General features: G+C 44.4%; 1 protein-coding gene across 1 annotated transcript; it reads left to right on the top strand.

The window, feature by feature from the left end:
* Positions 1 to 9,315: 9,315 nt before the first annotated feature.
* LOC120680526 (AT-hook motif nuclear-localized protein 23-like) lies at positions 9,316 to 10,963 on the top strand. Its single transcript, XM_039962026.1, has one exon. The coding sequence runs from the start codon at positions 9,707 to 9,709 to the stop codon at positions 10,634 to 10,636; it is 930 nt and encodes a 309-aa protein (XP_039817960.1). The 5' UTR covers positions 9,316 to 9,706; the 3' UTR covers positions 10,637 to 10,963.
* The last annotated feature ends 2,168 nt before the right edge of the window (positions 10,964 to 13,131 follow it).

Below are 13,131 nucleotides of genomic sequence, written 5' to 3'. Positions count from 1 at the left end.
AAATGTTGTAAAGAAAAGTTGTAGAATTAAGAGTGCATATGGCAGAGAGCAGGCTAGTTGATTGTAGATTTTTAATGTTGCTTATTATCATAACACCAACCATGGCTGCACGATCTGTCCTCATTTGTCGTAAAGTTACATGATTGCTTTGTACATATTTTAGTTATATAAACAATGAAACTAACACAACTTGTCAGAGAACATAAACTATTCATGCTTCCTTCCTATATAGTGTTAGAAATCTAGGCAATTTTCGGTATATTTTATTTAATTCCAAAATTAGATGTATAAACTAGCAATATTTCTATGACTTTAAGGAGTAAAATAAAACATGTGTACATGTTTATACTTATCACACATATAAGCATAAACAATATAAATAACCAAAGTTTCAGGGAGTACCCTAAAGCGGGGCCGTTGCCGGAGGCATTGGCTGCGCTGTTACCAACTGGAGTAGACATCTACTCGGTTGGCCTCAGTCGAAGTAGTCGAACTAAATCGGTGCAGGAAGAAGTTCGCAGTGCAGTCCCACGAACGGTCACCAAGATGTAGTCGACGTAGTCGTTCGGCCACCAGAATGTAGTCGACGTAGTCGTTCGGCTCGTCCACCAGGAAGTAGTCGTACAATCGGGCAAAGCCTTAGTATTTTTGAGCAGTCACGCTAAAGCGTTACCCAAAAACCTGATTGCCCGCCTATCCCGTGCAGGATCTCAAGGCGAGCAAGGTTTCGGAGGCCTGCTCACGCTAATTCTGTGCGCGCAGAGATTAGCGTTGGGGAACTCAGTTGTTGCAACTGGAGAGGGAGAAGAGAGGAGCCGAGTTGCCTCAGTGCTCTGGTGCAGGATGGATGAGGGGCATGGCACTCCTTATATAGTGACTCAGGTGCTCAGGTTCGTTGAACCTGGACACCATCAGAGTCATTTAGGTGATGCGGTTATGGCCATTAATTACAGATTTAATTGCACGTTTAATCGCACGATTAATTGCTGTCAACGGCAAAATAGCCATCACATCACACCGCGCCGCGCCACGCCGCACCGCCCGTCCGGCCGGCCGCACCGCGCCGCGCCGCGCCGCGCCTCGGCCTCGGCCTCGGCCACGGCCCGGCCCGGCCCGGCCCGGCCCGGCGAGGCGAGGCGAGCGCGCGCGCGCGCGTGTGGTTCACCGTCCTCCTCTTACCGGCTTCACAAGTGGTGTACAAGAAGTCCACCTTTTAAGTCGGTTGAGATCCTCCTCAATTCCCGGTACGGAATTAAACATTGATTCCCTAGCATTAATAGTGGGCTTTAAATTCTTTTAATGCTTTAGAATAAATGGGCCAAGCCCATTACTCCAACAATCCCCACCAAGAAATTCAAGCCACACTAGAAATACCCTCATTCTCTCATTGATATACCAGTATTCGACAGAGACTGTTAAGTTGAACTTCCATCTAGGACAAAGGCTGCACTTATTCACAACTGTGCAATGGACTATGCCTTGAATTGCCAGTTTTGTGCAAACAAGTTTGACCAGAGCCCTACACTGGTACTAGGCTGCAAAAGCATCCCCGCGGTTTGGAGCTTATAAGTCATACTCCAGGCCCTTCATGAGTTTCTAGAGAATACCCAATTCTCATAGACCATGACCAGTGGTCAAACTCATATAGGTGTGTTCCTTTCAGATGTTCTGTAGGACAACATCTTTGTTTCAAGAAAACAACTCATTTGTTTAAAAGAAACCACCTGGCACACATTAAGGTATAGACCAACCTGCCATACAGATTAGAAGAGAAATGCACCTTATACACGGAATGAGCCCTTTTCACAAAGGTTCTCTTCTCACAGTCAGACTTTAGTTTGTTTCACCATCCTAATTCACGGGATCTCCGATCACATAGGACAGGTTTCCACTATAGAATGACTCACGTGGGTCTCAAGCCCAATTCCATAGATGCATTGTCTATCACATTTCGTGAAAGACCCTTTGTAAACTGATCTGCCAGATTTTTAGCCGTCTGAACATAGTCCAGGGCTATAACTCCGGAGTTTCTCAATTTTCTGACAGATTTCAACCGCCTTTTCACATGTCTAGATGACTTCATGTTATCCTTTGAACTATTCACCTTGACAATTACCGTTTGATTGTCACAGTTCATTAGGATTGCCGGTAACGGTTTTTCAACTATCGGCAAGTCCATAAGGAGCTCACGAAGCCACTCAGCCTCAACAGTGGCGGTATCTAATGCTGTGAGTTCTGCTTCCATAGTTGACCTCGTTAAGATGGTCTGCTTGCAAGACTTCCAGGAAACAGCTCCACCACCAAGTGTAAACACATATCCACTTGTGGCCTTTATCTCATCAGCATCAGAAATCCAATTTGAATCACTATACCCTTCTAGTACCCTTGGGTACCCGGTGTAGTGAATTCCATAGTTCATTGTCCCCTTCAGATAGCGCATTACTCTTTCAAGACCCTTCCAATGATCATCTCCCGGGTTTGAAACAAACCGGCTCAGTTTGCTTACAGCAAACGAGATGTCAGGTCTTGTAGCGCTCGCTAAATACATTAATGAACCAATGATCTGAGAATATCTCAGCTGATCTCGCATTATCCTTTTGTTCTTTCTAAGAATTAAACTGGCATCATATGGTGTTGAGACAGGTTTATAGTCGCTATAACCAAAGCGACTTAACACCTTCTCCACATAGTGAGACTGTGTAAGAATCACCCCACCATTGATCTCTTTTACCAGCTTTATATTAAGGATAACATCAGCTTCTCCCAGATCCTTCATCTCAAAATTTTGAGATAAAAACTCTTTGACTTCCTTAATCACATTAAGGCTAGTGCCAAAGATCAGTATGTCATCCACATACAAGCACAAAATCACTCCTTCAGCCCCACCATAGCGATAGTACACACATCTGTCAGCTTCGTTCACAACAAAGCCGGCAGAGGTCAAAGTTCTATCAAACTTTTCATGCCACTGCTTAGGCGCTTGCTTGAGACCATATAAAGATTTTAACAACTTACAAACCATTCCTTCTTGACCCTTTGATACAAACCCATCCGGCTGATCCATATAGATCTCCTCTTCTAACTCTCCATTGAGGAAAGCCGTCTTAACGTCCATCTGATGAACGAGAAGACCATAAGAGGCTGCCAAGGAAAGTAACACTCGAATTGTGGTCAATCGGGCAACTGGTGAATAAGTGTCAAAGAAATCTTCTCCTTCTTTTTGTGTATAACCCTTGGCCACAAGCCTAGCCTTGTACTTTTCAATAGTACCATCTGGCCTAAGCTTTTTCTTGAACACCCACTTGCATCCAACCGGTTTACATCCATAAGGACGTTCAACGACCTCCCAGGTTCCATTAGACATAATAGAATCCATCTCACTCCTTACTGCTTCCTTCCAATAGTCAGCATCAGGAGATGAATATGCCTCTTCAATGATTCTGGGTGTATCATCTATGAGGTATACAATGAAATCATCACCAAAAGACTTTACAGTCCTTTGTCTCTTGCTCTTTCTCGGAGCATCATTGTTATCCTCCTCAGGATTTTCTACAAGTGTATGTTCATTGTGTTCTATCGGCTCAGCAGAGCCATCATCCTTGATGAACTCTTGCCTAGATGAACTTGTTTCATCTCTCATGGGAAAAATGTTTTCAAAAAATGTAGCATCTCTGGACTCCATTATAGTACCAACATGCATGCCAGGTACTCCAGATTTCACTATTAAAAATCTATATCCAACGCTGTGAATAGCATAACCTAGAAAGATACAATCCACAGTTTTAGGTCCAAGCTTACGTTTCTTGGTTATTGGCACACTCACTTTTGCCAAACAACCCCATGTACGTAAGTATGACAGTGTTGGCCTTTTCTTCTCCCATTCCTCGAAAGGAGTTATCTCTTTATTCTTTGTAGGAACACGGTTTAGGACATGACATGCAGTCAATATAGCCTCACCCCACCATTCCTTGGAAAGTCCCGCTGTATCTAACATGGCGTTAACCAAATCCGTTAGAGTGCGGTTCTTTCTTTCGGCAACCCCATTTGACTGAGGTGAATAGGGAGGCGTCCTCTCATGAATAATACCATGTTCCTCGCAGAATAAAGTGAATAAATTTGAGAAATACTCGCCACCACGATCTGACATAACTCTTTTGATCTTTCTCTCAAGTTGGTTTTCTACTTCAGCTTTATAGATTTTAAAGTAGTGTAAAGCTTCATCTTTTGACTTCAACAAATAGATGTAACAAAATCTAGTACTATCATCAATCAAAGTCATGAAATATTTTTTACCACCTTTTGTCAACACTCCATTCATTTCGCACAAATCGGAATGAATTAATTCTAAGGGTGCCAAGCTCCTTGCCTCCGCGGTCTTATGAGGCTTACGAGTTTGTTTTGATTCAACACATACATGACACTTAGAATTTTTGACAAAAGTGAACTTTGGAATTAAGCTCAAATTAGCTAAGCGCATCATACAACCAAAATTAACGTGACAAAGCCTCGAATGCCAAACATTTGTTTCATCAACGTTAATAACATTGTATGCAATTTTATTACAAACATCTGACAAAGAAAGACGGAACAAACCTCCGCTTTCATAACCTTTTCCAACAAAAGTACCAAACTTAGACAAGATACATTTATTGGACTCAAAGACTAATTTGAAACCATCTCTACACAGTAGAGAGCCGCTGACTAAATTCTTCTTAATGGTGGGGACATGCTGCACGTTCTTCAGCTGCACGGTCTTCCCCGAAGTAAACTTCAGATTTACCGTACCAACACCAAGAACACGCGCATGTGATCCGTTCCCCATCAGCAAGGAGGAAGTCCCGCCGGTCTGGTAAGAAGAGAACAAAGAAGCATCAGCACAAACATGAATATTAGCACCAGTGTCAACCCACCACTCGGGTGAACCAAAGACTGAAAGAACAGTAGGTAATAAATTACCGTACCCCGAAGTTCCTCCAGGCTCGCTAATAACCATGTTGGCGGAGTCGTTGCCTTTGCAGTTCGGACACTTTGCAGCAAAGTGATCCGTACTAGCACACACATAGCAGGCTCCCGTCTTCTTCTTCTTCTTAAAAGTGGTTGTCTTCTTAGTCTTTGGTTGGTTCTGCGGTGGCTTTTTCTTGTTCTTATGGGAGTTGTTCTTCTGAACAAGATTGGCACTTGAAGCACCAACAACTCCTTTCCCACGTATGTCCTTTGCTCTCGCCTTCTCCTCAACATCAAGAGTCCCTATGAGTCCATCTATTGTGAACTCCTGTCTCTTATGTTTTAGAGAAGTAGCAAAGTCCCTCCAAGAAGGTGGCAGCTTAGAGATTATACCTCCAGCCACAAACTTATTGGGTAACACACATGGGGACTCTTTGCTGCAATTTTTGAGATCTTTTGCCAGAGTATGTATTTCATGAGCCTGTTCCACTACAGAACGGTCTTCGACCATCCTGTACTCAAGGAACTGCTCCATGATATACAACTCACTCCCGGCGTCAGATACTCCATATTGAGCCTCAAGAGCATCCCACAAAGCTTTGCCAGTTGGCAGCCGGATATAAGAATCCACCAGGTTATCACCGAGAACACTAATGATCAAGCCTCGAAAGAGGATATCAGCCTCATCGAACGCACTCCCTTCCTCTGGAGAGAATTGTTCAGGCTTACCCTCTTTCACATGGATCACTCTCGATAGTGTTAACCACAGTATAAGCCGCTCTTGCCAACGTTTGTAATTTGAACCATCAAAAGGTGATGGTTTGATTGATGCAGCAAAGCTAGATACCGAAAGCCTATTAACACAATCAGGTTTTTGGATTGTTAGAAATCTAGGCAATTTTCGGTATATTTTATTTAATTCCAAAATTAGATGTATAAACTAGCAATATTTCTATGACTTTAAGGAGTAAAATAAAACATGTGTACATGTTTATACTTATCACACATATAAGCATAAACAATATAAATAACCAAAGTTTCAGGGGGTACCCTAAAGCGGGGCCGTTGCCGGAGGCATTGGCTGCGCTGTTACCAACTGGAGTAGACATCTACTCGGTTGGCCTCAGTCGAAGTAGTCGAACTAAATCGGTGCAGGAAGAAGTTCGCAGTGCAGTCCCACGAACGGTCACCAAGATGTAGTCGACGTAGTCGTTCGGCCACCAGAATGTAGTCGACGTAGTCGTTCGGCTCGTCCACCAGGAAGTAGTCGTACAATCGGGCAAAGCCTTAGTATTTTTGAGCAGTCACGCTAAAGCGTTACCCAAAAACCTGATTGCCCGCCTATCCCGTGCAGGATCTCAAGGCGAGCAAGGTTTCGGAGGCCTGCTCACGCTAATTCTGTGCGCGCAGAGATTAGCGTTGGGGAACTCAGTTGTTGCAACTGGAGAGGGAGAAGAGAGGAGCCGAGTTGCCTCAGTGCTCTGGTGCAGGATGGATGAGGGGCATGGCACTCCTTATATAGTGACTCAGGTGCTCAGGTTCGTTGAACCTGGACACCATCAGAGTCATTTAGGTGATGCGGTTATGGCCATTAATTACAGATTTAATTGCACGTTTAATCGCACGATTAATTGCTGTCAACGGCAAAATAGCCATCACATCACACCGTCCGTCCGTCCGGCCGCACCGCGCCGCGCCGCGGCCTCGGCCACGGCCACGGCCACGGCCCGGCCCGGCCCGGCGAGGCGAGGCGAGCGCGCGCGCGCGTGTGGTTCACCGTCCTCCTCTTACCGGCTTCACAAGTGGTGTACAAGAAGTCCACCTTTTAAGTCGGTTGAGATCCTCCTCAATTCCCGGTACGGAATTAAACATTGATTCCCTAGCATTAATAGTGGGCTTTAAATTCTTTTAATGCTTTAGAATAAATGGGCCAAGCCCATTACTCCAACATATAGTAGCCTATTTTATTTAATTAATAAAAAGTTCAGCATACATACATTCTATATATGTATCGCCATGTAGTTGAAAACTACCACGTTGATTTGTTGAATAGAATGGATCTCTCCAAAAGATCAAGGACAAGCATTAAAAAAGATGTGCAACTTTGGGCAAACCGGGTGAGGTTACTCATGTTAATTGGTGTCTTGAAAAGATGGTAAAAAGTAGTCTAGCTTCCAAAGTTTTCAGGTCATCATACGTGGTGATTAGCGAAAGTACCGGCATGCTGGTTACAGTTATAAGATTTGCGCATATAAAAATAAGTTAAGAGTGAGGATGATGTGGGTCATCCATTTGACCTTACATAGTTTATTACTAGCAAACTATGGCCCCGTTTAGTTCCCAAAAATTTTCACCCAAAAATTTTCACCTCCCTTTTAAACACATATATGAAGCACTAAATGTAATTAAATAACAAAACTAATTACACAGTTTGGATGTACACGACGAGACGAATCTTTTAAGCCTAATTAGTGCATGATTAGCCATAAGTGCTACAGTAACCCACATGTGCTAATGTCGCGGTCAAAGGCCTTAAAAGATTCGTCTCGCGGTTTCCAAGTGAGTTCTGAAATTAGTTTTTTAATTAGTGTCCGAAAAACCCTCCCGACATCTGGTCAAACGTTGACGAGACATCCAAAAATTTTTTCTTTTGGGAACTAAACGCACCCTATATATAATCTAGTTTTAAATGCTCTTGTCAAAAACTATGCTAGTAGGAAGGACAATTGGACAATTAAAAATGCATCTATCAATTCGTAAACATAATTTTTATGCTAAAGGGAATGGCATGGAGATCTCATATGTATACCTGTACATGCCGCACACATGTACTATATGTGTGTTGTCCCATATAAGACTTGGGTATGCCTAACTAGGCTAAACCATGCCGCTAATATTAGTTCAATCCCATTTCACTACATGTAGCTGCCTAGCTACAAGTCAATGCAACAGTGGCGGTCAACAGTATATATACAATAAAGGTCGCTGCCTTAAAAATTGACAAATAAATTGGACCAAACTTATTAATTGTTATGGTGTTAAATGTGCGTAAGCTTTGTTCAGGTTGTATTATCTTCTTTTTTGGACCAGTTTTTGGCTCTCTAGTTCTCCATCGAGAATCAATACTAATTAGGGTTATTTGCATGCTTTCACCCCGCTTCTAAATGTTTGTACCTACTGTGTTTCTAATAATGTTGTAGCGTGGAACAATTCAGTCATACCAAGTGATAAAGAGATATAAATGATAGTGATCCTGTTTGATGATATATATATGTGCAGATGTGTGTGGAAATATAACATTTGTGAAATCAGTTTGAAGTTAACTCCAAACTTTTGATATTGATATTGACTCTTAGAGGACCAGTGCAGCTTTGCACAATATTTCTGCGCACTGTTCTTCATACTGCCTCATGAAGGGTTAGACCTAACTCTGTGCAATAATATATTTGAGCGCAGCACGCGCTAGCATGGGCCCCACTAGAGTGTAGTCATGAACAACCTCCTACTATAGGTGGCCAAACGGGCGGCCCGGCCCGGCCCGGCACGGGCCTGTCTAAGCACGACCCGTTTAGGCACGACCCGCTTAAGCACGAAAATATTAACGGGCCGTGCTGTGCCTGCCCATGGGCTGAACCGCTGAAGTGCCAGCCTAGGCACGGCCCGAAATTGATTTAATCGAGCCGGGCCGGCCCGTTTGGCCGGCAGCCCGGCGGCCCGAAAATGTTTAAATAGGGTTTGATAATGGATAACATAGTATTTAAACGGGCCTATCGTGTTACCCATCGGGCCGCCCTTTTTCGGGCCGTGCCTGGATGCGTCCATGGGCTGACAGTGAGGCCCAGGCACGGCCCGGCTATCGTGCCCGTGCCGCCTGGAGCCCAATAATAATCGGGCCCGGATCGTGCTCGAGTCGGGCTAAATTGGGCCAGGTCTCGGGCCCCATGGGCATCGGGCCAAACGGCCATCTATACTCCATACCATTTCGCACTAACCCAGCAGGATTAGTGGTCCTAAACCATGAGTTTAGGTACTTAACCATGGTTAATTAGCATAATCTTGCGACGAACACGCTAAGCCATCGCTATCACCATGCATCACATTTCTGCATCATAGTTCCTCCCGCTCCATCTCTCTTTCTCCGAAGCCTCCTCCCCTGTCACCATCATGTAGGACGCCTGGGAAACTGACGCGTAGGCCCCGGAATATGGTGGTCTACGTGTCAGTGTCATAGCCCTATCTCCTTGTCCGTAGCTGCAACGGATGCACAAGAATTTGTTCTCCCAGCTCTCTCTCCTCCAGTCCTCCTCCCCCCGCATTATTTTATGTGGTGCACCTCCTACCGCTGGTTGGAAGACCTCTCAAACCCTTCTCTTTCCCATCTCTCCTGTGCTTCACCTTCTCCTTCATAACATCCCTTTCTCTCCTCCTCCTCCTCCCCCTACCCTGCTCATAGCACACAGCTCTTCTCTGCTGCCTGTTGGAGTTCGTTGTTCTCTCCTCCATGCAAGCACTCACTTGTTTGGTTTTTTAATTTCTTCCCTGTTTGCTTCTTTCTTCATCCAAAACTTTTAAAACAGGCAGAATCATAAACAATCCCCCTCTTTAAAAATCATTGCTTCCTTTTCCAACACTTCCTTTTAACCTAAAAACAAAACACCGCTCTGTTGCAATTTGAGTATTTTCTCTCTCTTTTTTCCCTGCTTTTCTAGTTTTTAAATTTTGCTTGCTAGCTACATCAGTACATGAGCTAGCAGAGAACCACATGGCGGGACTCGACCTCGGCACCGCCGCGACGCGCTACGTCCACCAGCTCCACCACCTTCACCCCGACCACCAGCTGCAGCACAACTACGCCAGTAAGCAGCCGGAGCCCTCCGACGACGACCCCAATGGCAGCGGCGGCGGCAACAGCAACAACGGTGGGCCGTACGGTGAGCACGACGGCGGGTCATCCTCATCCGGCCCAGCTGGAGATGCCCCGGGCGGCGGCAGCGGCGGGAACGGGGAGATGGTAGCCCGCCGGCCCCGGGGGCGCCCACCGGGCTCGAAGAATAAGCCGAAGCCCCCGGTGATCATCACGCGGGAGAGCGCCAACACGCTGCGCGCCCACATCCTGGAGGTGGGGAGCGGTTGCGACGTGTTCGAGTCCGTCTCCACGTACGCGCGCCGGCGGCAGCGCGGCGTCTGCGTCCTGAGCGGCAGCGGCGTGGTCACCAACGTGACGCTGCGGCAGCCGTCGGCGCCGACGGGCGCCGTCGTGACGCTGCACGGGAGGTTCGAGATCCTGTCGCTCTCGGGCTCCTTCCTCCCTCCGCCGGCTCCCCCCGGCGCCACCAGCCTCACCATCTTCCTCGCGGGGGGGCAGGGGCAGGTGGTCGGCGGGAACGTCGTCGGCGCGCTCTATGCTGCGGGCCCCGTCATCGTCATCGCCGCGTCCTTCGCCAACGTCGCCTACGAGCGCCTCCCACTGGAGGAGGAGGAGGCCCAGGCAGCTCCACCCGGCCTCCAGATGCAGCCGCCCGGCGGTGCCGATGGCGCAGGAGGCATGGGCGGTGGCCCGTTCCCTCCCGACCTGTCGGCTGCCGGCCTTCCGTTCTTCAACCTGCCGCTCAACAACATGGCCGGTGGCGGATCGCAGCTCCCGCCTGGTGCCGATGGCCATGGGTGGGCTGGTGCACGGCCACCGTTCTGACAAGTACTCCGATCCATGGGGGGTATAATTCAAGGTGTTTGAGAACAGGAGATGGCAAGAAGAAAACAGTGAACGGCACCAGGATTGATGAAGGCAGCTTGCAGAAGGTTAGCGCACGCACGCATGCTTGCAAGGATATCTACCATTTCTATCTCGATCTCTGTACAATTTCGTAGTGTTTGCTCGGTCTCTTTGATTATGTCTTCTCCTTGTTCTTCCTTCTTTTCGTTTTCTTCTCTCGTGTCTCTTGAAACTTAATTTGTGGTGTACCCTTGCTTGTCTTAATTTTTAATCTGGCTTTTAATAAGTCGTAACCTTTTAGTTTAATCTGTTCTCCAGGATGCATGTGTGACTTGTGTGTTACTCGATGTTTCCATGCCTGGGGTTCTTGGTTGTTCTTGTTCCTCTGACCTCTGGATGAGAGATTCGCTTCAACCAAATTGTGTTAAGAAAAGTTAAGTTAGCGTATTCTAAGTGGCTTAAGCTGTCAGTTCTTACTTTATCATCATGTAGCAGCTAGATAGATGTGTTGTGCATGCTTTTGAGCAATTGTTTTTTGAGTTATACAAAGGTGTTACCTGCCTGCGTGTACAACAGCTAGCAATTAGTGATGCGTGTATAGTATATTATTGATCTCTTGTCATCAACCAGTTTCTTCTGGTTCTTCTAAATTTATTTGGGAGTAGCCTGGGAACTGCTTCGTCACAAGTTACCACACAATTTTCTGCTCACACGTGTGCACGCTTTGCCTTTGTTTAAACATCACAAAGCTAGCGTACTCAATTCTGCTAGTAAATTGCATCTCATCACAAAGCAAGCTCATGCATGGGGAATGCTCACAAGTCACCCTGCCTGCCTGTCTATACTGCCCTTGTTCTTTGTTGTCTCATATGCGTAGATTGCAAGATGGTTGTCGAAACAAAAGAAACTAGATTGCTAGTTTCCCCAAGCTCTTGGGACTTGGAGTCTTGGACATTCAAAGATTCCTAAGGTATTCATTGACGACATATGGTATCTAGTGTTTCTTCGTATGGCCTTTTTGGATTGTGTGCTGCATCGATGTTCAGAGCTTAGGACCAGTGCTTCATGGTTAACTTAACTCCTACTCTACATCATTCCTATAGAATTTGATGGTGTGTGCATCTTGTGGCAACGTTCAGCTTGTCTTGAAATATGCTTATTATGCAAACTGAGACATGCAGTAAAATTTCTTGATTTCTTCCATGCTGAATTGTAGTTTGAGGTTTTCGTTCCTTATTAACCCTTATGAGTTCTTGAAACTGCATCCAATTTGTAGTGCTTGTGCTGATCATTCCACAGCTGATGGTTATACCCTGATGATTAGGGACAAACAAACTAGAACCAAATAACATGAAATTTATATGCATATACTAGCTAGATTTGTTGAGAATAATTTGAGTTTGAACAATTTATAATTAATTCATCTGAAACAATTTGTTGAGAATAATTTGATTTATAATCTATAATTAATTAATTGAATCTTCCCGTAGTGATGCATGATTCAATGAAGAATGACATGTAGCACTATCTTACCTACTTCAGTATATATATGGGCACGTATATATGACTTCTATTGCATGAACTCTGTTTATGAAACAACTGAAAAAATATAGAAGTTAATCGCTGACCATCTTTTTTCTGCAAAGAAGATCTAATTTCTGCCAACTCTAATAGCACTGTTTTTGGTCTTTTATTTATTTGTGGGTATTATATTGTACTATATATATATATATATATATATATATATATATATATATATATATATATATATATATATATGCTGTCTCTTATTTGTATGTTCATGCGTTGATAATTGCTCCTGTTCTCATGATTCTCTACACATATATCTATTGATGAAACAGTTTCATCTTTGATCCAATAGATTGAACTAATTGAAACCCTCTGTTGTGCACATGTGCATTAATTGAATATTAAGGTGTAACAAAAACTATTATGGGCTCTCATCACTGCAATAAATAATCTTATCAGACTTATTCTTAATCCCTAACACTTTGCTATTTTCAAGTGTTTGAAACCAACTTACTTTAATTACCCCCAAAAAAACCAACTTACTTTAATTTTCTCTTTTAGAATCAACGCCCAACTACTTATCAAATTATCTAGTGGTTGGATTATTTGATCCAAGGGCTTATGATTGATGGTGATTTAAAAAAGGATGGTTTCAAGCAACTAAAAAATAATGTCACCCTAAATTTTAATTTGCTGCTACTTAGATAGGCATAGGTTAAGGTTATAACAGAATTTATCTATGGCTAGTGATATTATGATATGAACCATTCAGGAGGTATATATGAACCTAAGTGAAAGCATGTTTACAAAAGCAATCTGATTGCAGTGTGTTGAGTGCGCATGTTCTTTAGTTTGTTGAGTGCGCATGTTCTTTAGTTTGTTATTATCGATTAATAATCGAGTAAATTAGCTTGACAAAGTTGTTTCTTTGTTACCGTCAAATA

This window comes from Panicum virgatum, chromosome 7N (assembly GCF_016808335.1).
Source record: "Panicum virgatum strain AP13 chromosome 7N, P.virgatum_v5, whole genome shotgun sequence".
NCBI classification, from domain to species: domain Eukaryota; kingdom Viridiplantae; phylum Streptophyta; class Magnoliopsida; order Poales; family Poaceae; genus Panicum; species Panicum virgatum.
The sequence above is the reverse complement of the archived record's forward strand: the minus strand, read 5'-3'. Positions and strand labels throughout refer to the sequence as shown.